Below are 22918 nucleotides of genomic sequence, written 5' to 3' on the forward strand. Positions count from 1 at the left end.
GACAAGCCACATGATATAGGTGAATCTTTGATTTTGCTAGTAGTGTCTGTTGTAATTTCAACTGTCATGAATCAAACAAACTGCACATGGAATTATTCAAGTCATGCCTTTGAGAAACTTATCAGTATCAAGACGTATTGATTAAATAGCAGTTGATGTTGAAAAACAACTAATCGCACAATTACAAGTTAAAAAAGTAAATTCCTGAATCCTGTTTACAGGATAATGAAGCCCAACCGATGACATATGTTTAGTTTTTGAAGGGTAATCAGTTCAGAGAGGAAATGATTTTTATTTGAAAGCTTACAACAGACACCAAAGGTGAAACAAGTTTTGAAGAAATGAAAAGTTATTTCTAAAGCACAATATCCTTCTTGGAAATTTATTGGCTTGTGCAACTGATGGTTCTGTTTCAATGGTAGGTAGATACAGTGGATTTATTGCTCATTTAAAAAATGTGGTGCCTGAAATTGTTTGCATACAGTACGTAGTTGACCGTCAACATTTGGTTTCAAAGAACTTGGAAACAACATTTACATGACTTTCTTGCTGTTGTAATAAAGACTCTTAACTTTATCAACTCTCATACACTTCAAGAACGTCTCTTCAGGCAACGTTGTGAGAAAACTGAAAAGGTTTAGAATTCCTAGTAATGCATACTAGGTTATGCATTCTGTTGGTTATCAAAGAAAAATTGTTTTCATCGTTTTGTTACACTTTAGGACAATTTTGTGTCATTTTTAAGTGATAAGCAGCTTGGAGAAAAGATCGTTCCTGTTAAGTTTGACGTATTTTATCTATCAGATATTTTTTAAAAGCTGAATTTGTTGAAAAAACAATTACAGGGAAATAACTGCAATCTTATATCTTGCAAAGAGGTCATTACTGCTTTTCTTGGAAAATTAAAGATGCACTAGAGTAATATTGGACGTTTAGAGTTCACGCAATTTCCTTCTTTAGCCACTGTTGACACTGAACTGCAAGATGACGACCTTTTGGTGTATGTGGAGCATCTAAACTATTTATATGGTAATATGCAAGTTCGATTTAGTGACCTGCTGGATATGAATATTCTGGATTGGCTGGTGGATCCATTTAGGATGAATGCGGTTGATGTTAACATCACATTACAAGAATATCTCATCCAACCGCAGAGTGATATAACAGCCCAAGCTAGATTCAAACGTGACAAACATTATTTCTGGATAAGTAGTGAAATAACTCACGAGTTTCCACAACTCTTTGAGAAGGCAAAGTTGTATTTTATCGCTTTTCCCACATCATATCTGATTGATTCTGGTTTTAATAGTCAGTTGACTTATTTGCTATCAAAAATACATAGCCGCCTTGATGTTGTGAAGAGAGGTGATCATAGATTATCACTGACCACACTGTAACCGGGCATTTAAAAACTTTCAAGTGTTCATTAGGCTCGAGGATCACAGTGAATTGAATGTCAGTGGTCAATAGAATATTTTTACTCGTATAGTAAACAGTATGTTTGTTATAAACAAAGTATTTAAAAACAATACAATATTGTAAATCTGATATAAATCAACAATGTGGAAATAGAGTAACTTTTATTCTAAGTAACAATGTGAACAAAGGGGGAGCCACAGAGATAAATCAAACTCGAAAGAGGGGCACAAACAAGAAATGGTTGAGAAACACTGGCTTAAGGTAAACATCTCCTTTGATATATCTTATAGGCTTAAGTATATGCGTTTTTGAAACGAATTTAGAGACAAAGTAAATTATTTTTCGAATAAAAATGTCTGTAAAATTACACGTTCCGGAAAATCCGCGAAGCTAGCATATCCTGCTATATAGTTACATTACATCACTACTTCCCTAGGTGGACTCAGCAGACAGCCCGATGTGGCTTTGCTATAATAAAACACACACACACACATACATCACGACACTAGTTTATAATACGGCGATAGCTTCTCAGTATTTTCATTGCGTTTACGAGAAGCTAACGTTTAATGTCAAATATTCAGTCTAAGCATTCTACGTTCTCATGGAGACGTGGATGCTCTTTTAATTTAAATTTTGAATATTTTACAGAAAGTTTCAGCAGAACCTGTATATAAACATAATTAATCTCTCTGCAAATCCTGAAATTATTCGCGATACTGTTTTTACTTAATATTTCTTACATATTGTTGATATACAAGTCGAGCTTTGCTAGTATCAGTCCTAATATTCTGTATCACTGAGATGTCGCTAGTGTTTTATGACAAGAGTTAGACAGTAATTATGTTGTTGTTTTTTGAATGTATTTTTTTGTGTGTATTGTCTTTGGTCTGACAAAAGTTTGATAGCTCTTATTAATTATCATGACAGGTTTGAACGAGGGTTACGTGTTATTTTTCTACACCGTGTAAGATATTGTGAAGAACATATTGAACTGATTTCACAATATAAATTATTTGTCGAAATTAAAACCATTCTTAGTGAAAAGCAGTTAAATTGGAATAAGAAACACGTCTTATTTGACAGATTTACTATCGTATATTTATTTTAATATGGATGTTTGGTTCAGCTCAATATATATTTAGAAACGTATTTAACTTATACTGTTGAATGTGCATTGTGAAATTCCCGTCTGTTCACTAAATTTGTAGAAGTTTCTCGTGTGTAAGAATCAACAATGTAATACTAATCAGTATTAGTGATTACCAGTATTGTTGTTGTAGCTGAAATTTCTAGACCCTTGCATAATGATTATATAATATAGCCCTCATTACACGCAGAGAGTCAGTATGTGTTGTTGGTTTGCTACAGTTGGTATAATATGAATCTCGGAAAGTATAACTGTGATTAATGCTTATTAATCGGAAACTACAAATATTCAAACGTTCATATATTTCGAACATTGCAAACCGTTTAACAACAGTGGATTAACATCGGACGATAGTATTTTTACGAAGATATTTGAGCCAGGTTTATTGTTATACATTTATTTTAATATCTGTGTTTGCTTCAGTTTAATGCATGTGACGTATGTCGTTAAATGTGTATTGAGAAAGTCCTGTCTGTTCTCTAAATTTGTAGAAAATTCCAGTGTAAGAATCAACAATGTACGATGTACTTAAAATATTAGTGATTGCCAGTATTTTTGCCATTTCAACTTTTTAGAACCTCGCTTAGAAGATTATAAATAGACGCCCCAAGAGACAGAAAATAATATTATAGTCCTCAGAAGCCGTAATTGTTTTTAACGCTTATTAATAGGAAACCTACAGATATTTGACCAGGAACGTTATAGAATTCGAATATTACGAACCGTTCAACATCAAAGAATTAACTTCAGACGTCAGTAATTTGACAAAAACATTAGATGTCTGTCTATTTTCCTTTGTGAAAAGTAAGCGTCCAAACCGTATTAGGCCTAACAGCAATAGAGCCAGCTAGCATTCCCGTCAAGTGTAGTGTATCTGTGTTATCAACATACAAGTTTTAAATTGTGTTTTTTTTGTTTTCTTTTTGTGTATTAAAATATATTTGTGTTAAGATTGAAAATTATTGTATCAATCTTGTTGGCAAGTATCATAAATCTGATACATATCGGCATTCAATTAACTTCTGAATTCAAATCCAAATTTCCGTTTATGTGGAATCCCAATACGTACGTGACATGACTAATCGAAGACTTGTCCGAGATAAATTATAATACGCAGCACATTATATAACTTCAATTACACAATAGTCGCTTGTCCCTTTTCTGGATAATTTCAATTTGAAAATATTTGTATTTTAATAGTTTTACTACCACCCTACAAGGAAGGCGACCGTAAATTTCAATTTGTAGTTTGGATTTGTTCACGCGCTATATACGTAGTTTCCATGGTAACATTCTTGGTCGGGAGTTGGATGTTTTCCCTACCAACTTTTCATTCAAAGGTTTATCTTTTGTTCCTAAACATGGTTCTTTGAGTAGCCAAAAGAGCAGAAAATGCCTTTGTTTGAAAACACGCTCAAAACTACATAATGAATGAGTGTACATAATATACAATTGACATGTATGTTTCACTATATTTGTCACGTATGTCTGGTACACAACGTATAATCCATATAGAGACTAGACCAGTACTGCTGTTCAAGCGCTTGCGTGCTGCGCGATCGATTCCAACATAGAGTAATGTTAATTAAACGGGTAACTTCAAAGTCTCACTTTTATAACAGGTTAACGGAAGCCCAGGTTCCAAGTATGGCACGAATAGCTGTAACTAACACATAGGAACGTTATGCAGAGTTTCTCTTTTTATTATTTATGCAGATAAAGAAGTGAAAATTGGAGAAAACATGTGGTTAGTTCTATAGGAGCGCATTTGGACTTATTTTGATCTAATCTTAGACTAAAATATTAAAACAACATGTTTTGTTTAATTGAAGTGTTAAAAATATAGCATTTCGGTCATTTTTATTTCATCCTAAGTAGTGACGAACAGCCCACTAAATATTTAATTCCAATATCTCTATAGAAAACGTTGTAGCAAGTGGGCCGATAATTGGTAAATTTATTAGTTATATCGGCTAATTTTCCTCTTCAACAGATGTACCACCCACAATCTTTCCCTCGTATCTTTACTTGTTGGTCTGCTTCAAATGTTGTTTGGGTGTTGGCTGGTGTAGAAATAAGTTCCCTGAGATTAGTTCTTATATTCTGGAAACTATGACCCATATATACTCTATCACTAAGGGATTTCGCGGTTGATGTATAGAGAACAGGTTATGGCTGTTTTCAAGGTTCTTGCACGACCCTCAGATAATGACATCTCGTAAAGCTTTTTCGTGGACAGCAGCTGCTGTGTCGTCATTCGTCTTATTTGTGATACTGATCAGTTAGAGTTGACAAACTAACTTTGTGCTGGTCATTTATTTTTCTTCTATCGGTACACTGCAGTGCCCAACAGAATTATTCTAGGCTACAAAATAACAGTTATTTTGGGTACTTGTTCAACATCCAGAATGATTTTATATTACAAAGGAAATGCCAAGTTTAACTGTAATATACTTCCCTCACAAATGATCTTATTAGGCTCTCGTTCGATATTCTATTCATCAACTGCCGAACAACAGTGATGGGAAGCTGTGTTTTCTATATTATGATTGTAGGACTTTCACTGATATCTTGGTTATTATTTTTGTTTTTCTAGCCTCGCTGTTTTTAGCTGTGAATCTGTTACGACATATAAACTTTCGTGTTTTTAATCATTTCTGTACATTTGATATTGTAAACCTGTATAATATTTACAACATGTCTTCGTTAGTGTGGAGTGGATCCTATTTATGAAATATCGCAAAAGTGTTTTTGTTTTAGAGCAAAGCCACATTGGGCTATCTAGTGTGTCTACTGTAGGGAATCAAACCACGAACTGTACTGTTCTATGTCTGTAAACTTACTGCCGTCCCACCGTGGGAAGCCAGGTGATTAAGGCACTCGACTCGTAATCTGAAGTAAATCTCACTATTCGTTGGTAAAAGAGTAGCCCATGTGTTAGCGGTGGGTGGTGGCGACTAGCGGGCTTCTCTCTAGTATTACACTGCTAAATTAGGGATGGCTAGCACAGATAGTCCTCGCATAGCTTTACGCGAAATTCCAAAAACAAACAAACCCACCGTGGGACGATCACAAAAGAAAAAAAAATATCCAAAAATTAAAAACATAAAAAAGACAATCCTACAAAACAAATTTTGCAACGTTACGGTTTTCGTTAAAACAAACCAAAAAATACATTTATATCGAAAAAGTAAGATAATAGAGAATACAAACAAAAGAAAAAGTAATCTTAGCTGTCTCATTATTTGGGTTGGTTTATTTTTTACCAACGAATAGTGGGATTGATCGTAACATTTTAACGCCCCAAGTCTGAAAAGAGAGCACGTTTGGTGTGACGGGGACTCGAATCCGCGACCCTCAGCTGACGAGTCTAATGCCTTAATCACCTCGCCATGTCTCATGAGAAACGTAGTCGAGAGAATCAGAATGCTTACATAAAAGGATATTTTTCTAATCTATAAAACCTACGTGACTTTCATTTATTCACGTTTCTAACCATACCATAGCTGAAGCTTTTACTAGTTTCATTGTTTATAACTAGTGTATATTCAGGTAATTCTTTTACTATTGTATTTTGGATGTCGAAAGCTTATAAATATAAGATAGTTCTTTTAACTAGATAAAGATTACACACAGCATCGTTTAAAATCTTGTGTTACTTTTGACCATTTTAAGAGGTGAAACGGATACGTGTACAAATAGGTATGAATAAGAGTGATCTTTTCTTAATATGCTATTGGGAATATTTGATAATGGAGTACACTTTTGCCCTTTGTAATGATATCAAAGCTCAAGATAATTGTTTCTATCCTTGATCTATGCGGATGTTTTAGAAAATCTCTTCACATTTGTAGTCAGAATACAATCATAATAAGAAACAGGGAAGTCGACCACAGAGTAAAATTTACATAAAAATACAAACGCAAATAGATTTTAGCTTTTATTGGAATCTAACTGTATTGTGTTTGTCAAGTTTGAAATGATTGCCTGCAGTACAGTTCCTGACTTAGTCGGTGTGCTTTAGGAAACTTTTTACTACCTGGGGGATATACACGTGCATGAATACAACAAACATTGAATTTTGTATCCAAATATTTTGAAACCTTTGTCAGATTTTCAGAAGTTAAAAGCAGGAAAAATCTGGAAAGTCATTCTTATTAATTATTCCCTTTAACGTTTAAAATTAGTTAACATTTTAGACTGTTAACAAGGAGAGTGAAATGTAGTTATATTTTTTACTTGATGTCGAGTCACAAACAAATCATCATCATTTGTAGCATACATTCGTTTGTTTTATCCTGTCAAGGAGTTTCTTACTTAAAAATGTTAATTACAATTGTGGAATTTCCTCGGTTAATGTGTATATATGTATTTTTCTTTTAGTAAAGCCACACTGGGCTACCTACTGTGTCCATCGAATTGCATCGAACCGCCATAGACTTACCGGTGGCTCACCAGGGGTTCTCAATCAATATGTTTGTTTTATCTTTAGTCAATAACATCAGCTTCGAATGATTTTAAAACTCTTTCAGCGATTTTTTTTTTTTTTTTTTGTATAAACCGGTTCTGACCGGATTTATCGATATATTACCTCGCGCGTACGCCAGAAGTTTCGTCATTTACCAAATCTGTTTACGTCAGTAGTACCTGAAACGTGTTTTTATTTCAACTTGTTTTTGTCTAATTATTTGTAAATTTAATAGGAGTCTTTAACAAAGAAAGAAAATGTTTGCTTCGTTAAACATTACATATTAGAGGAGGTTTTTAAATAAAAAACGAACTATAAATAACATAACATCCAGAAGTCAATGCCGTATTAAGAGATTCTACAAACAGAAGTTGATATTTTACTTATTATTGTCTTACCTTCTTCTGTAATAACATGTTTGTTTGTTTTGAATTTCGCGCAAAGCTACTCGAAAGCTATCTGCGCTAGCTGTCCCTAATTTAGCAGTGTAAGACTAGAGGGAAGGCAGCTACTCATCACCACCCACCGCCAACTCTTGGGCGACTCTTTCACCAAAAAATAGTGGGATTAACCGTCTCATTATAACGCACCTACGGCTCAAAGGACGACTATATTTGGTGCGACGGGGAACCGAATCCACGACTCTCAGATTACGAGTCAAGCGCTCTACCCACCTGGTCATGCTGGGCCTTATTTTAATGAAACATTCCTCAGAAGACAGTAGTTTTAGCCTGGCTTGATGGGTTAAGAGATTGACACTTTAGACGTCAATGAAAGGTTATAACGTCAGTCTATTTTGAAAAGTGACGCTTATTCTAATGTTGACTCACCTCGTTATAAATTGTAATTAGAAGAAAAACATTCATCAGGGACTTAATAATATATAATGAAGGAATATTGTCAACATTTGATATGTTTGTTTGTTTGTTTTAGCCGTCCCTAATTTAACAATGTAAGACTAGAGGGAAGGCAGCTAGTCATCACCACCTACCGCAACTCTTGGGCTACTCTTTTACCAACGAATAGTGGGATTGACCGTCACATTATAACGCCCCCACGGCTGAAAGGGCGAGCATGTTTGGTGCGACCGGGATTCGAACCCACGATCCTCGGATTACGAGTCGAACGCCTTAGCACGCTTGGCCAGATAACATCTGATAACTATGTTGTACTTTCTCATGTTCAGTTAAACAAGCAGCGCCAGGTCATCGTTCAAGTTGTATTTTCAACTCTGTGTATTGATGGCTATCTGACACCAACAAGATAATATTATAAAGCAAACCTATCAGTAAATCGGTGGAAATTCAGTTAGAACGGCGTAAAATACAGCTGAGGTCAAACGGTTTTTATTTTAACCGCTATTTTAAAAATATCCTTGAGCGAAAACGTTATCTTTCTAAGAAATTATCTTTAAGATAACACTAGCAACTGTAGTGCCTTTGTACTTTATAATTAAAACACAGCTAACCAAATCGAAAGTAAATTTTAATATCGATTTTGGTGCTCGTTTTACAGAAGGGTCAACGTACAAGTCTGACACCAGCCTCATCAAGATGAATTAACAGATGTGATGCCGGATTGAAATAAATTAGGTTAACAGAATTGAAATCAGTTTGTTAACATCTTCGTGTATGTTATAATTATCTAAATGCGGTAGAAAGGAACAGATTTACCTTGGAATCAACTATGAAGGATAACTTTAGAAAAATATTTTATTCAACTTTTAATATCATTCTGAAAACTGATACAAGATGACATACGAACGCAAAACAAGGAAGTCCTTAGAGGCGAAGAACTTAAATCGACAATGCTACCGTGCTGTAACTGGACATAAATGACTATTAGTATTGTAGTTCCTAAAGGACATCTTCTTAGAAACATTGTGAGTTATTTTACGTCATGTCCATATTCACATTGTTCTGGAACTTTCTACAAGAATCTGTCTAAGAAACAAATGTTTCTTCACAAACAAAACCACGAATCCCCATACTTATCACTTCTCTCTATGGTTTACGACCAAACGTAATTTCCTTTATCATTCAGAAGTTTTGTTTATATTTTCTTATATATGAACTAATACGGCCTATTTACTAAGCTTCTACTACCATATGATATTTAAATAACCAGTAACTACGTGCCACCATTTTGAATTATAGTTACTGAATTATTATTCATTATTATTCGTTATTGAACGAATTCACTGAAAACTTTCTAACTTTTGTTGTGATTGTATGCGCTAACCCATGTCAACATCAGTGTTACATCATTTCATAACTTTAGAGAACTGGTGATAGGTCTTCTATATTAGTTTTGTTCTATGCACAAGATTGAAATTATAAATAATTATAAACTGTTAAAATGGCATTCTTTACTTATTCTTTCAGATCCCCAGAAAGATCCCAACTACTGTGAAAGTAATTATGATTGTAAAAACATTCATCATATCTACTGTGATGAGGTAAGAAACCGATGCACGTGCAAAAGCAGCTCCGATATTCTGTCCAGAGAGGGCTGGTGTTATCCAGGTAGGTAAGGTTTCATACTTCTCTATCAAAACAAGGCTAAGTAATGGATAGTTTACCTATTATTCTAATACATAGTGCTAATTAATAGTTTACCTATTGTTCTAATACATAGTGGTAATTAACAGTTTACTTATTGTTCTAATACATAGTGGTAATGGACAGTTTACTTGTTGTTCTAGTATATAGTGGTAATAGATAGTTCACAAGTTGTTCTAATACAATGGTAATGGATATTTTAACTACTGTTCTAATACAGTGGTAATGGATATTTTAACTACTGTTCTAATACAGTGGTAATGGATAGTTTAACTACTGTTCTAATACAGTGTTAATGGATAGTTTACTGTTCTAATACAGTGGTAATGGATAGTTTACTGTTCTAATACAGTGGTAATGGATAGTTTAACTACTGTTCTAATACAGTGGTAATGGATAGTTTAACTACTGTTCTAATACAGTGGTAATGGATAGTTTACTGTTCTAATACAGTGGTAATGGATAGTTTAACTATTGCTTTAATGTGATAGTGGAAAGCGAGGACCTTTTATCTATTAGTGTAATACGAAGTGGTAAAGAATATTTTAACCATTGTTCTAATGTGATAGTGACGGTAAAACTGTTAAAATAGTGTAATACGAAGTGGTAAAGAATATTTTAACCATTGTTCTAATGTGATAGTGACGGTAAAACTGTTAAAATAGTGTAATACGAAGTGGTAAAGAATATTTTAACCATTGTTCTAATGTGATAGTGACGGTTTAACTGTTAAGATAGTAATGGACATTTCACATATCAGTCTTTCCGTGAAGACAGGGTTTCAGATTTGAGATACATTCAGTTGTTGTATCGTATTGCTTCTTGTGAATATCTGTTTTAACATTTTTTTAACATTACCACACACATTATTGAGAGTTTTCAATGTAATGTAGTTATGTTTTAAACAAAGGGGTAGTTACTGTCTATTAAGTTAATAAAATAAGCTTTCAAATCTCTGCTAATGACTTATATTAAGTTAAATAACTTTGAATATCACTTTAAACCCAAGGTGACTTTGTAAGTCCAGTTACCCTGGGCAATGTGTCTTAAGCTATACAACCTGTTACAAGTCCAGCTACCATGATTAAATATTACACCTTTAGCACTGCTAGATGTCTACTAAGAGTAGCCTTGATAGTATGGTCTATAAAGATGTGGAAAACCTTGTACACTGTCTAATGTTCCCTACGATGTTTGGCAGTCCGATAATCTTGAAGACCGAACCTTAATCAGTATGTGACCCTGTTCATTATGTCCTACATTTATGTGATTTATATTATGTTCAGCTTCCTTGACCATTGACCTGTAGTTTTTTCTAGTATTACTCCAAAATTCCTTAAAGGTCTTATTCAGGAAAGTCAGTGTTTGTATGTTTTTCTTATGGGCTATCTTTGGAGTCCACCAAAGGGAATCAAACCCCTGATTTTAGCGTTGTAAATCCGTAGACTTACCGTTGTGCCAGCGGGGGACAAAGTGAGTGTTTGATTGAATTACATTTGAATTCAATTCTGTGATCATTTTACGAATACCCAAAAGGATTTTATTTTGGTTTTTGTTAAAGTGCAAAGCTACACAATGTGCTAACTGTGCTTTGCTTACAACAGGTATCGAACCTGATTTTTAGCGTTGTAAGCAATACTCACAAGTAAAACTAATTAACAGAAAGAAAGAATCAACCTTCTGGTCCCATTGAGTAACTAGAATTATCTAAATATTTTGTTTACCCCTAACATGTAATATTTTATAAAATTCTTACTGTTAATTTTTATGTTTTCAGTCAAAATTTTTCATACATTCTTTTGGATGTTGTCATTTTCAACAGATTTTTTAATTTTGTTTTTTTCTAAAATATCAGTAAGTTTAAATTTCTTGTATTTCTCATGCTTTTCTTTAATTTTATCTTTTATTCCCTTTATGAGCCAATCTGTTTTTTTTACTTGTGGCTACCCTGTATGGAATATATTGGTTTTGAATACTTAAAAAAAAAAATCCATGTTTGTTCTGTGTCTCCAAATAACTCAGCTGCCCAATTCACAATGGATAATTTTTGTTGCATCCCTTTAAAATTTTCTTTCTTGAAATTTGGAATCAAAATATTATTTCTTATATTTCCATATATAACAAAAAATCAAACCTAGTGATCACTTGTACTTAGGTGTTCCACATTTTCTACCCTCTCAACCATACCTATCTTAGAAGCTACCAATAAATATAAAATAACATTACTTGTGCTAATTTCCTTGGTGAAGAGTGCTTTTCACTGGATTTCCATAAACAGAAATCCAAGTGGATCCAGTGTCCTTTTTAGAGTCCTTAATATTCTCAACTTCAACAGGATGTTCACCAGTTTCCATCTTCTCCATTATTTCTGTATTTATAGTTGACAATAAATCATTGTTTACAGCAGTTTCTTAACTAATTGGTGAAGAAAATCATCTTGTTTCTATAAACCTTTTTCCCTCACAATTTGACTCTAGTATTTCTCAGTCTATGTTCCTAAAATTAAAGTCACCCATAGTTTTGACTTCATTATTAACTGAAATCCTAATCTCATAGTGATGCTTCTCATTACGTTCATCAGTATCGTTTAATGGTCTGTAACAAATTCTCTCTAGAAGCCTTTTCCCTTTATATCCACTAATAGAGTCTGAAATTGAATCAATATCCTTGCTATTCTGTTTGACATCTTCAACGTCAACAGGATGTAACTCGTGGTTTACATATAAAACCACTCCTTCCTCTATTCACTACTCTTCCCTGTTAAATAACCTATAACCATTTCTGTCATGACAATCATCTGTTGTTAACCATGTTTCAGTTAAACCCATAATATCAAAATATTCTGTTGTTACCAGTGTCCTAAAGTAATGTTTTATTTTTTATACTTCTAGCAGTACAATATTAACAATTAGTCTTTCCTTATAACTACTGCTATATTGATTCTCTACGCTAGACTTGCCTCTACATTTTAGTTTTGTTTATCTTTTCCCTCACCACTATCTAGTCCTAGTTTAAAACTTCCTTTACAGATGACTTAATAACCCTTACAAACATGCTAGACCCTTTTCCACTTTGATGTAAACCATCCATTCCAAAAAGTTCCCTCTTCCCACTGAACTGTTCCCATAAGTTCCACCAGCTAACCTGCTTATCCTGTCATATTAATTTCAACCTAGAGTTTTGTCCTAATGACCTACTCAAAATCTCTTCTCCATGGTTACTTCTTAGTAATGTCTCTCTCACAAATAACTTATGGCCTTTATCTGTAACTGCTTTTACCAACCCCTTGTACTTATTAATTACCTTGTCTGACTTACCTTTCCTTATATTGGCCCCTCAGTGGCAGAATCACACCACTAGAAACTGGTTTCAATACCTGTAGTGAGCAGAGCACAGATAGCCAATCAATTTGTCCTTGTATCATTAACCTATGTACACAACAAAGACTGCACTGTTGCCAGTCCTCTTCATTATATCTCTTGCTCTGTCAGTTATATCTTCCACCTATACCCCAGAGTAGCATAATCTATTTTCTCCCCATTTACCCCAAAGGCTATTCTGTCAACATACTGTGTCAAGGAATCACCTATAACTATAACCTCTTTAAGTTCATAATCCATATCCTTCTCCATTATTTTTTATTTTCCTCCCTCCAATAGTTCCTTGTCAACATAAAAACCAAGGGCTGGAATGTGTTGCCCAACAGATTAGGGTCGTCTTTAGAGTTAAGTTCTTTACTTTTAGTAAAGTATTTAATTTGACTTACAATCTCACTGCAGGTTGAATTGTAACTAAGCAAAGAACCGTTATGCGTACTATACCTAATCAAACGTTACGCTACTAAAATCTGAATTAAAAGCATATACCAATTCATTTAGTCCCCATATTTACTAAATCTAGTTAATATTTTGTGAATTAATTATATTAAAGATAAATTTACCTACTTATACAGATTTTTAAAATCATGCCAGACTGTGGAAGCAAGGATGCGTTTTTTTACCACCAAAATATAAAAAAAAAATCACGCTCCGCAAATTAGGGTCTTATATGTGTTAGAATAATAATAAAATCTAAATATTCAATATGACAGAAGTAGACAAAGATTTGGCAATGGATGACGTTTACTATCAACCTTCCCTGTAATCTATTCTTTGAAAATTAGAAACTGTTATGTACAGATACAGACAGCCCAATTATAACTTTGCGCGAAATAAATGAACAACAAAATAACCATGCAGATCTTAAGATTTGAGAAATAAATTTATTTGAAGCCTCGTCAGTTAGTTGACGACCTTAGAAACAAGATGTACAACTTCGTCCAATACTTTTCTCATTATGCTTGCTAATTACGTCAAATTGACTTACGATTTTATAATTTCTTCTCATAAATAAGAAAATAATGAGTGTTATATTTTGTGGAACACCAACTTCCTTTTATTTAAAACATAATCTATCCTTCTAGTAGTTATGATATTACGAAATATATATATATATTCATCGATAATGACTAAAACCATCGCGTAAATATACAAGGTAATCCGCTACTCATAAAAACGTTAAATTAATATATTTGGTTTAAATGGCTTGGTTAATATACGTAATGAATATTCTAACATCGACGTAGGAAACGTTAGTTTCAAACACGGGTTGAAACAGATAGGAGCTTTAACGTAATGAAAACCTGCAGTAGAACTAATTGCTTAGTGATAAAGATAGTGGGTGACTCTACTGCTCCTTGTAAAACGCATTATCCTGAATAAAAAAAGCCTTGTTGTTCAGAAACAAGTGTTTATATCAGTAAGTGCAACATGCCATTGAATCTTTACCTTCTTGTTTGTTTCCAAAACAGAGGTCAATCAAAGGTTAATAGTATAAGTGGGTTTAACGCGTTTTTGTGTATGTATTTTTCTTATAGCAAAGCCTCATAGGGCTACCTGCAGGGTTCACGAGGGGAATCAAACCCCTGATTTTAGCATTGTAAATCTATAGACTTGCCGCTTTCCCAGCGGGACACAAGTGGGTGTAATAATTTGTTTCTGTATTTATCAAATGACAACTGCTAATGCAGTCATTGATATAATGACGTTGACTCTAAGCTTGAGACTTTTGATGTCACAAGTCCTTGATTCGAAGATGTTTTTTTTTATTATTTGTAGTAGTCTGTATGTTATTATAGTTCGAGCTTCGAAAATGAGTGAAATTTTAAAGTACATGATTGTATCGTATAAATGGAAATTGAAATGTCTAGCCAGTACATTGTGGTTCTATCAGACAGTGAAATCCTTCTATTCGATCAGACAAGACCAGCTTATGAATTGGACGATTTGAATACCTGCCCACCTTTTCTCTTATCTATCAGTCGAAATTTAGAATAACCATAATGTAGCTTTGCGCGAAAGTTCTAAAACAGACCTTTATAAACTTTATTGTTTTTCTTTGTGAGTGCACGATGCAGGTTTGTCGAAAGAAAAGATGTTGTAAATTCTCCATACGTTTTTAATTAGTGTATTTCAGAATTTATATGTAACCATAACATAATTGAAACTAAAGAGTTAGCAACAGCGGTGTAAGTTTATTTCCAGATGTGGTTAGGCTTAACGTGTCAGATTGTTACTCCCACGACAGTAGGAGTAAATATTTTCTTGACATGCCTACTAATATATATATATATGTGAAAGTTAAATAGAAATCTTTTTTTTTTAATCCGAACGGCACGTTATACGTTCATGAGCCAAATGGTCAAGTTACTGATAAATCATATTCGTCTTTAACTTTGAACTACTGGTCAGAAAGAAGGCAGAAAACCAACAACACTCGTCGCCAAAATTACTTTGTCCAGCCATTTTAACCGAATTGCTATATTGACTGCCACTTTTATAATGCGTATGTAAAGAAAATGTGGAGTGTATCTAGTAGACCCTTCGGTTCGATATCTAACAGTTTAACCTCTTGGTTATACCTGCACACTAATGAACTAGGGATACGAAATAACACAGTATCTGACAAGACGTCACAAAGATATTCTGATAGTAACGTTTATAATATAAAATTATTTCGTTTGTTCTTAAACACAGTGGGCCATCTGTGCTATGTCCATAGCCGGAATCGAACCTTGATTTTTTGTGACAAGCCTTCATACGTACAGCTGAGTCAAAGGATAGTCATATTTTAACGTACATAGAATTAATACGTTGTGTTCTTGAAAATCATTATATTTAAGCCGAAAGGACTACTGTTGGGAAATATATTCAACTTCGTTACAATTTGTGCAGTTTTTAAGTAAATGTCGGCTAAAGTTATTCATTGTTATATAAGAATGAAGAAATGTAACTAGTTGATGAAATACGTCTAAACCTCTGTTCTGAGACATGGTCTAAGGGTTAGGAACACTCGACTCACAATCCGAAGGTTATGGGTTCGAATGCTACATCCGAATATTCTCGTCCTTTCAGCCTTAGAAACGTTATGACGTAACGATCAATCCAACTATTCGTTGGTAAAAAGTAGCCCAAGGGGTGGAAACGGATAGTGCTTTCCTATAGTCTGTCTCTTCAAAACTAGGAATGTCTTGCACTAATAACTTTCGAGTAGCTATACACGATATTCAAAGAAGAAAAACTTGGAAGTTTACAATGTACTCTCACATACGTCTCCTTACGATTCTAGTCATGTCCCAGGTCTTTCTATATATTTATCCCAAATCAGTAATAACTTTTAATGCACACTTTTATTTTGACGGTGTGATAATATACCAATCTCACGTGTCTCTAATTTCGAACCCCACCATAATGACCACCCACAGCCAACTTTTGGGCTACTCTTTAACCAAAGAATAGTGGGCTTAACCGTCACATTATAATACCCCCATGGCTGAAAGGGTCGAACATGTTTGGTGTGACGGGGATTCAAACCCGCCACCTTCGGATTACGAGTTGAGTGCCTTAACCACCTCGCCAGATGAATAATATCAAACAATCACTGATGTAGCGTAACAGTCGATACGTAAACAGAAACAATATTTGACTCGCGACATATGGCAACCATATATACAGATAACAAGTAGGATAAAAAAAGACGATAGAAATCGATCCATTAAAACATACTAAGAAATAAAACACGAAAAGATATAAAACAGTTAAGACTACACACATGGGGCTACTACTGCTCACAATTAAACTCACAGACCTTAATTATTTCTGGACATATCTGAAACGATTTATCAACAAACACAACACAGACAAAGAAAAATGCTGTAGATGAAACCACCAAAAAGTTAACTACAGATATATAAATATTTTAATATATATATACATACTGCTGTCGATACAACGTTTCGATCAATACCCTTCTTCAGGTATCACTAACTGAACAGTAAATCTGTAACCGAAAACATACTAAATTGGAGGTCATGTTTATTCATTATGTAAGTAACTTACATCCTTCATTGTCTTACATTCATCACATTTCCGATTCATCACTACCATTCTTAGATATTCTTCTTTCTGTATCATTATGTAAGTAACTTACATCCTTCATTGTATAACATTCATCACATTTCCGATTAATCACTACCATTCTTAGGTATTCTTCTTTCTGTATCTTCGTACAAAATAATAATCAATGTTCATTATAAACCTACAGACGACCACAACTGTTTGTTCGTTAATCCTAACCATCCCATACGTATAAAAAAAGACTCTTCCAACCCCAGTTTATTAGGCTACGTAAACTGAATACTAAATCTGATGGTTTCAATGGTATAAAAGTGTGTAGTGAACCTGATGATTTCAGTGGTATAAAGCTGTGTAGTGAACCTGATGACTTCAATGGTGTAAAACTTACAAACACAATCACGAATATAGAAGCAGTCACATTTGTAAAACACACAACACGTTAACCACCTGGTGAGAATGTTATAAAATCATTCTCCTTAAAAAAAGGTCCCCTGAAATTGTTTGATTTCTTAACAGCATTATTCAATTTATCTCAAAATTCTTGGTTACATCACCGCTTCTTGGAAGCAAGAAAATGTTCTGATAGGAAGGAAAACCGGTAAATAACCAGATTTACCAACTAAATGTCACCAGTTGTTTGGGTAAAATTCTAGAAAGAATAATTCAAAATCTGTCTTCGCTTTTCTCATCAAAATTATCCGGAGTACGAAACGGTTTCAGAAAATGTCGACAAACTACATATCATTTAGTTTGATTAACTGAAACTCTAATAGGTAGTTTTAATACAAATGCTCAGTTGCCGCCTTTCTCGATCCAGAGAAAACATTCGACACTGAATGACATAATGTTGTAATATAAATAATAAGATAAATTAGTTTATTGACACGTGTTATTCGTAGGTTATTTACCTTTCTAGAAAACAGAAAATCTCAAGTTAACCTAGTGGGCACCTACTCAAGACTATTTTATTCCAGAGGTGGGTGTCTCCCAGGAAGGGGTAGGTACCATCTTCATTTTGTATGTAAAGCGGTATTTCCCTAACAGATCCAAATTTCAGTTTTACAACTATAGGAAAGTGCTGAACAATCGTGTCAACAGCTGCCCCAAGTTAACGACTAGTTCTAAATCAAGTAATGGAATATTGTGAAAAACATGAATTATGATAAATGTTCCAAAACTGATCTCAAAATCAATAAAATAATGTAGACATCCACCAGAAGTATATATATAAACCCGCCTGCATGTCATCATATCAGGAAATTTTCTAGGATTATCATATTCTTCTAAAATATTATGGAATAATGATATTGTCTACATCATAAAAAAGTATGACAACTAGGAAACTATGCTAGAATATTGTCGAATACAAATAGTGGAGCATCTCCATAAAATATCATTAAGATATATTAACAGTGAATTTATATATCTAGTAACAGAATATGTCTGCCCGGTATGGAGTAACATTAGACGTTACCAAACCACAAAACAAAACTCAGTAATCACTTTAGCATAAAGAGTATACAGGCAAACAAATACGAAAATTCGTACACAAAATATGAAATCATAAAACCAATTCACGACAGGCTACTAGACTACACGTTTAAATATTTTGATAAAACTGTACAAAAATGATTTACTAACCTGCATAGCCTCATAGTAGCACAGCGGCATATCTGCAGACTCACACCGCTGAAAACCAAGTTTTAATACTTACTTCCAACAAATTGATAAAATGCACCACAAATTAACCAACAAACAGCCATCATTGGTACCAGACATGGACCGATTACGCTGCAAGATAACGCCAGACACCATACCTTACAAATCACCATTTTCAAATTGAGAGAATTGAAATACATAATTTTGGAGTACTCACGATACTAATATAACCCGTCTCCAACTAATTATCACCTTCTCCGGTACTTGGAGCTGTGTTTTTTTTCGGAACAAAACATTTAGGAATCAGCAGACTATTGTTTAGGTCTTTGAAGAGTTTATAGTCTCCTAAACAACGGAGTTTTATAGAGACGGAATATTTCATTTGTATCCCGTTTGGGAGAAAACCATTGTAGCAAATGGAGCACGTTTTGATTAATAAAATTGGTGTTTGTTGAAAATTTGGAGTTTTAATTTTTACCTATACATTTAGTCATTTCATAGGAAACGAACTAATAGCTTTGTGTTAGTGCCTTTATCTTGTGAAAACACTGTAGTGATTAGTGTTTAAACAGTGAAGGTACAAACAGTAAGGGAGAAATAAGAGATTTAAAAGAGAACCAGAGCTTCCGAAGTCGATGTTCGATCCGTTGGCACAGATTTACAGTGTGTGCAAAATTATATGGAACGTTTTATGTTTTCGAATATTCGAAATGACATCAAAATTAATCTATGTTTTAACTTTTTTTCTTTATCCCAGAATATGACATGTTTAACCATCGCTACTGTGTTGTCAAAGGTGTATGTGTACATTTCAATGTACATTTTTACCCTATCTGTTTGTAAGTAACTATTGAGTTAAAATAGTTAGTAAACGATTTGTGTACAACCTTGATTATAATGTACAGTGTATTATGGTAATTATATCGATAATACGAATTTTTTATCACGAGTCTTCGCGGCAATATTAGTTTGAAAATAGAATTTTAATTTTTGTTGTTGTTAGGACTGACTGAAATTTATCGACCTGGATAAACGGTACACCAGCCCATGTAGGTGAGTACGTGTACATAGGATGGCGCCAGTAATATTGTCAGTTTTGTGTAACTGGGCAATTTGCCAGTTACTATGGTAACCGAAAGTACAACTTTAAGAAGAATTCGTACTGAGCGATGACTGTTATTACACCTTCAATGCTTTTTGTTGGAAGTTAAGCAGAACGCTACACAATGGGCAGTCTGCTCTGCCCACCGCGGATATCGAAACCCGGTTTCTAGCGTTATAAGTCCGCAGACGCACCGCTGTGCTCCTGGGTAGCCACCGTTAATTTACAAGTTAACTTGGACACTGTATAAATTATCAATAAATTATTCAAACACTGGTGATTAGTCGTTAGAGTTACTGGATTATGTTATACACATATTGAAAATAAATACTAACAAACTTAAATGTATTAGTACGCCACTAGACTCCTGTAACAATCTAATATACACATTCCACTACATTATAGTACAGTAATCGAGTTAATTCATTTGCCTTTAAGAAAGAACCGCGTTCATTAAAACTGTTTGAAAGATTACCTGAAAACAAATTATTTTTACCCTTACAGTTTTAATAAGAACGTACGTTTGGATTTAGATCCGGATTTAAAAAATACGCTTAAAATGTGTAGAATTAAGGTTATATTATGTTTTATTGTATGTTTACCAAGGAGAAAGCGTAACTTTTCTGTCGATGAAACGTTTGAAAAGTGAATTTATTTTTCAAGTGCTCCTTTCGCTCTGCCACATTGGATATCGAGGGGAGGGCTAGTGAAAAATATGCTAATTTATCTAGCAGTCAGTCGTGATTGACAATTCACCGATATTTGTGTACACTTTCAGCACCAAGTAAACTGATGCATCATTAAACTCCAGCCAACAGGGATAGAGATAGTTTACTGGCTTGTTTTTGTGCTAGCGAAACGTTAACAGAAGAGTGAATATCTCAATACACTTATACAGATATTTCGTTTCCAGAAGTTACCTTAGCCTACTGCTCACGCAAACTGGTGTATATTATTTTGACTAGATGAATATTCCTGTGTGCCATAGGGGTTTAGGTTTTGTTTATAAATGCCGTCAATATCCGTGCGTTTACTTTCCAACAGAAGTTTACAGTATGTTTTTCAAATACATGCAAGAAATAATTAAAGCAGGATTTACGCGTTCAATAAAATTAACATGAATATTTTTCTACACATTATATAATCAGGACCTAACCCTAAACAAAATACACGAGTAGTACATCTTACAAGGGACTTCTCAACCTTACTCTAAACAGAATATACTGACAGGACATCTCAACCTTACTCTAAACAGAATATACTGACAGGACATCTTACAAGTGACTCCTCGTATATGAGCACAATAATATTCAACTCAGTATTTGTTTGTTTTAAAATGTTGCGCAAACTTCACGAAGGACTATTTGTGCATATCTGTCTCTAATATTCAACCGGTGGACTGACTATATCAGTAGAGGGGAGGTCGCAAGAGGGGTTCGAGCACCTTAGGGGCACACACCAACAATATTTGTGGTTCTAAACTAAAAAAATACAAATGTTTTCTTTCCACTTACAAAATATGCACACGAACACAATACATAAAAATACACCTGTTGTTAAAAAGTCATTTCAATTCACAAACTCACACCGCTGCGCTGTTACGTTTCCTAAATCATACACAGTGAGCAATAAACATTACATCTGACCAAGGTTATCCTTGAATTCACTGATGGCACCCCTGTAGCTATTATACCTAAAATTGAGCTTCCATGTGAACAAATTCCATCCATTGCTTTCTTAATCTAACCTTCATAATATATACAGTCTTTTCAATAGATAACTGAAAATTCAAGAATAAATACATAAAAATTTTAAATTCACAAATGTATAATTTTGGACCATACACAAGCATTTGGAGTCTGTAACATTATTTAAAAAGGGTAGTAGATACGTAATAAACCAGTTGAAGATACAATTTTTAAAAAAATAGTTGTGAAAATATTATTTAAAAAATTACCACCTTATCATTAATCGGCCAGTTGTTTGATTGTTTCTGGTTGTTTGTTGAAGTTTTGTTTATTCGCTATATTTTAACACCACTCAGCTTTATATACAGGAATGAACAAATAAGTGTAATGTAAAAGTGTGGTAGTTTGAGTTATCTATGTTTAAAAATGCCGTATAAACACACACTAGTGGTTAACCCTTAGCTCAGTTGGTATCGACAATGCGTGCTTTATAAGAGTGGCATTGAGACAGTAATAACTAATAGACTGACAGTGGGACTGTTGTCTAACCAACTCTCCCCTAGTCTATCACTTCATTATTAGGGACAACAAATAGTCGCTGTGTAACCTTGACGAATATAACAAACAAATAAAAATGTACTCTAACTCAAACTAAACTTCAAATAAGCAATTACAAGTGAAGCGACTAATGCAGTAGGTCAGATAATAATAATTATAATAACCTAAAATTACAGAATGGTAGAAGTAATAAAATATATTATACAGCCTTGAGAGTACCTATACACAAGCTGAACCTAATTATTATTTTAAGAACTGAAACTTTTCGTTTTCAGTGCATATATTCAGAATGAATACATGGCATTTGTCTTCCAGATATAACCAGGCGGGGTTCGATTTTCATTAGTAGAATCGGCAAATAGTCTGATGTGGCTTTGCTATGAGAAAAAAAACACATAACCAGGCCTCCCTACTGTGAATAATTATAATAGCCATAGGATAAAAATAACAATTCGTACAGATTTATGACAGTATACGTTTTCACTATTACCCGTCCATGAATGTTGATCACGAATGTTTGTTATTAAAGAGTATCGCGTGCCCCCCCCCGTAGCACAGCGGAATCTCTGCGGACTTACAACACTAGAATCCGAGCTTCGATACCCATAGCAGGCAAAGTTTGTTTTGTTTTATTTTTAAATTTCGCGAAAACTACTCGAGGGCTATCTGCGCCCTCGATCCCTAAGTTAGCAGTGTTAGACTAAAGGGAAGGCAGTTAGTCATCACCACCCACCGCCAACTCTTGGGTTACTCTTTTACCAACGAATAGTGGGATTGACCGTCACATTTATAATGCCCCCACGGCTTAAAGGGCGAGCATGTTTGGTGTGACGGGGATTCGAACCCGCGACCCTAGGAT

General features: G+C 34.1%; 1 protein-coding gene across 2 annotated transcripts in view; it reads left to right on the forward strand.

The window, feature by feature from the left end:
* Nucleotides 1-22918, forward strand: part of LOC143249864 (uncharacterized) — an 83074-nt gene that overhangs the window by 34992 nt on the left and 25164 nt on the right. For both annotated transcript variants that reach the window (XM_076500427.1, XM_076500425.1), the window contains exon 2: nucleotides 9422-9562. In XM_076500427.1, the coding sequence (XP_076356542.1) occupies nucleotides 9422-9562 (141 nt within the window). The remainder of the gene's footprint in view (nucleotides 1-9421; nucleotides 9563-22918) is intronic.

Source organism: Tachypleus tridentatus, chromosome 4, assembly GCF_004210375.1.
Source record: "Tachypleus tridentatus isolate NWPU-2018 chromosome 4, ASM421037v1, whole genome shotgun sequence".
Taxonomy (NCBI): Eukaryota; Metazoa; Arthropoda; class Merostomata; order Xiphosura; family Limulidae; genus Tachypleus; species Tachypleus tridentatus.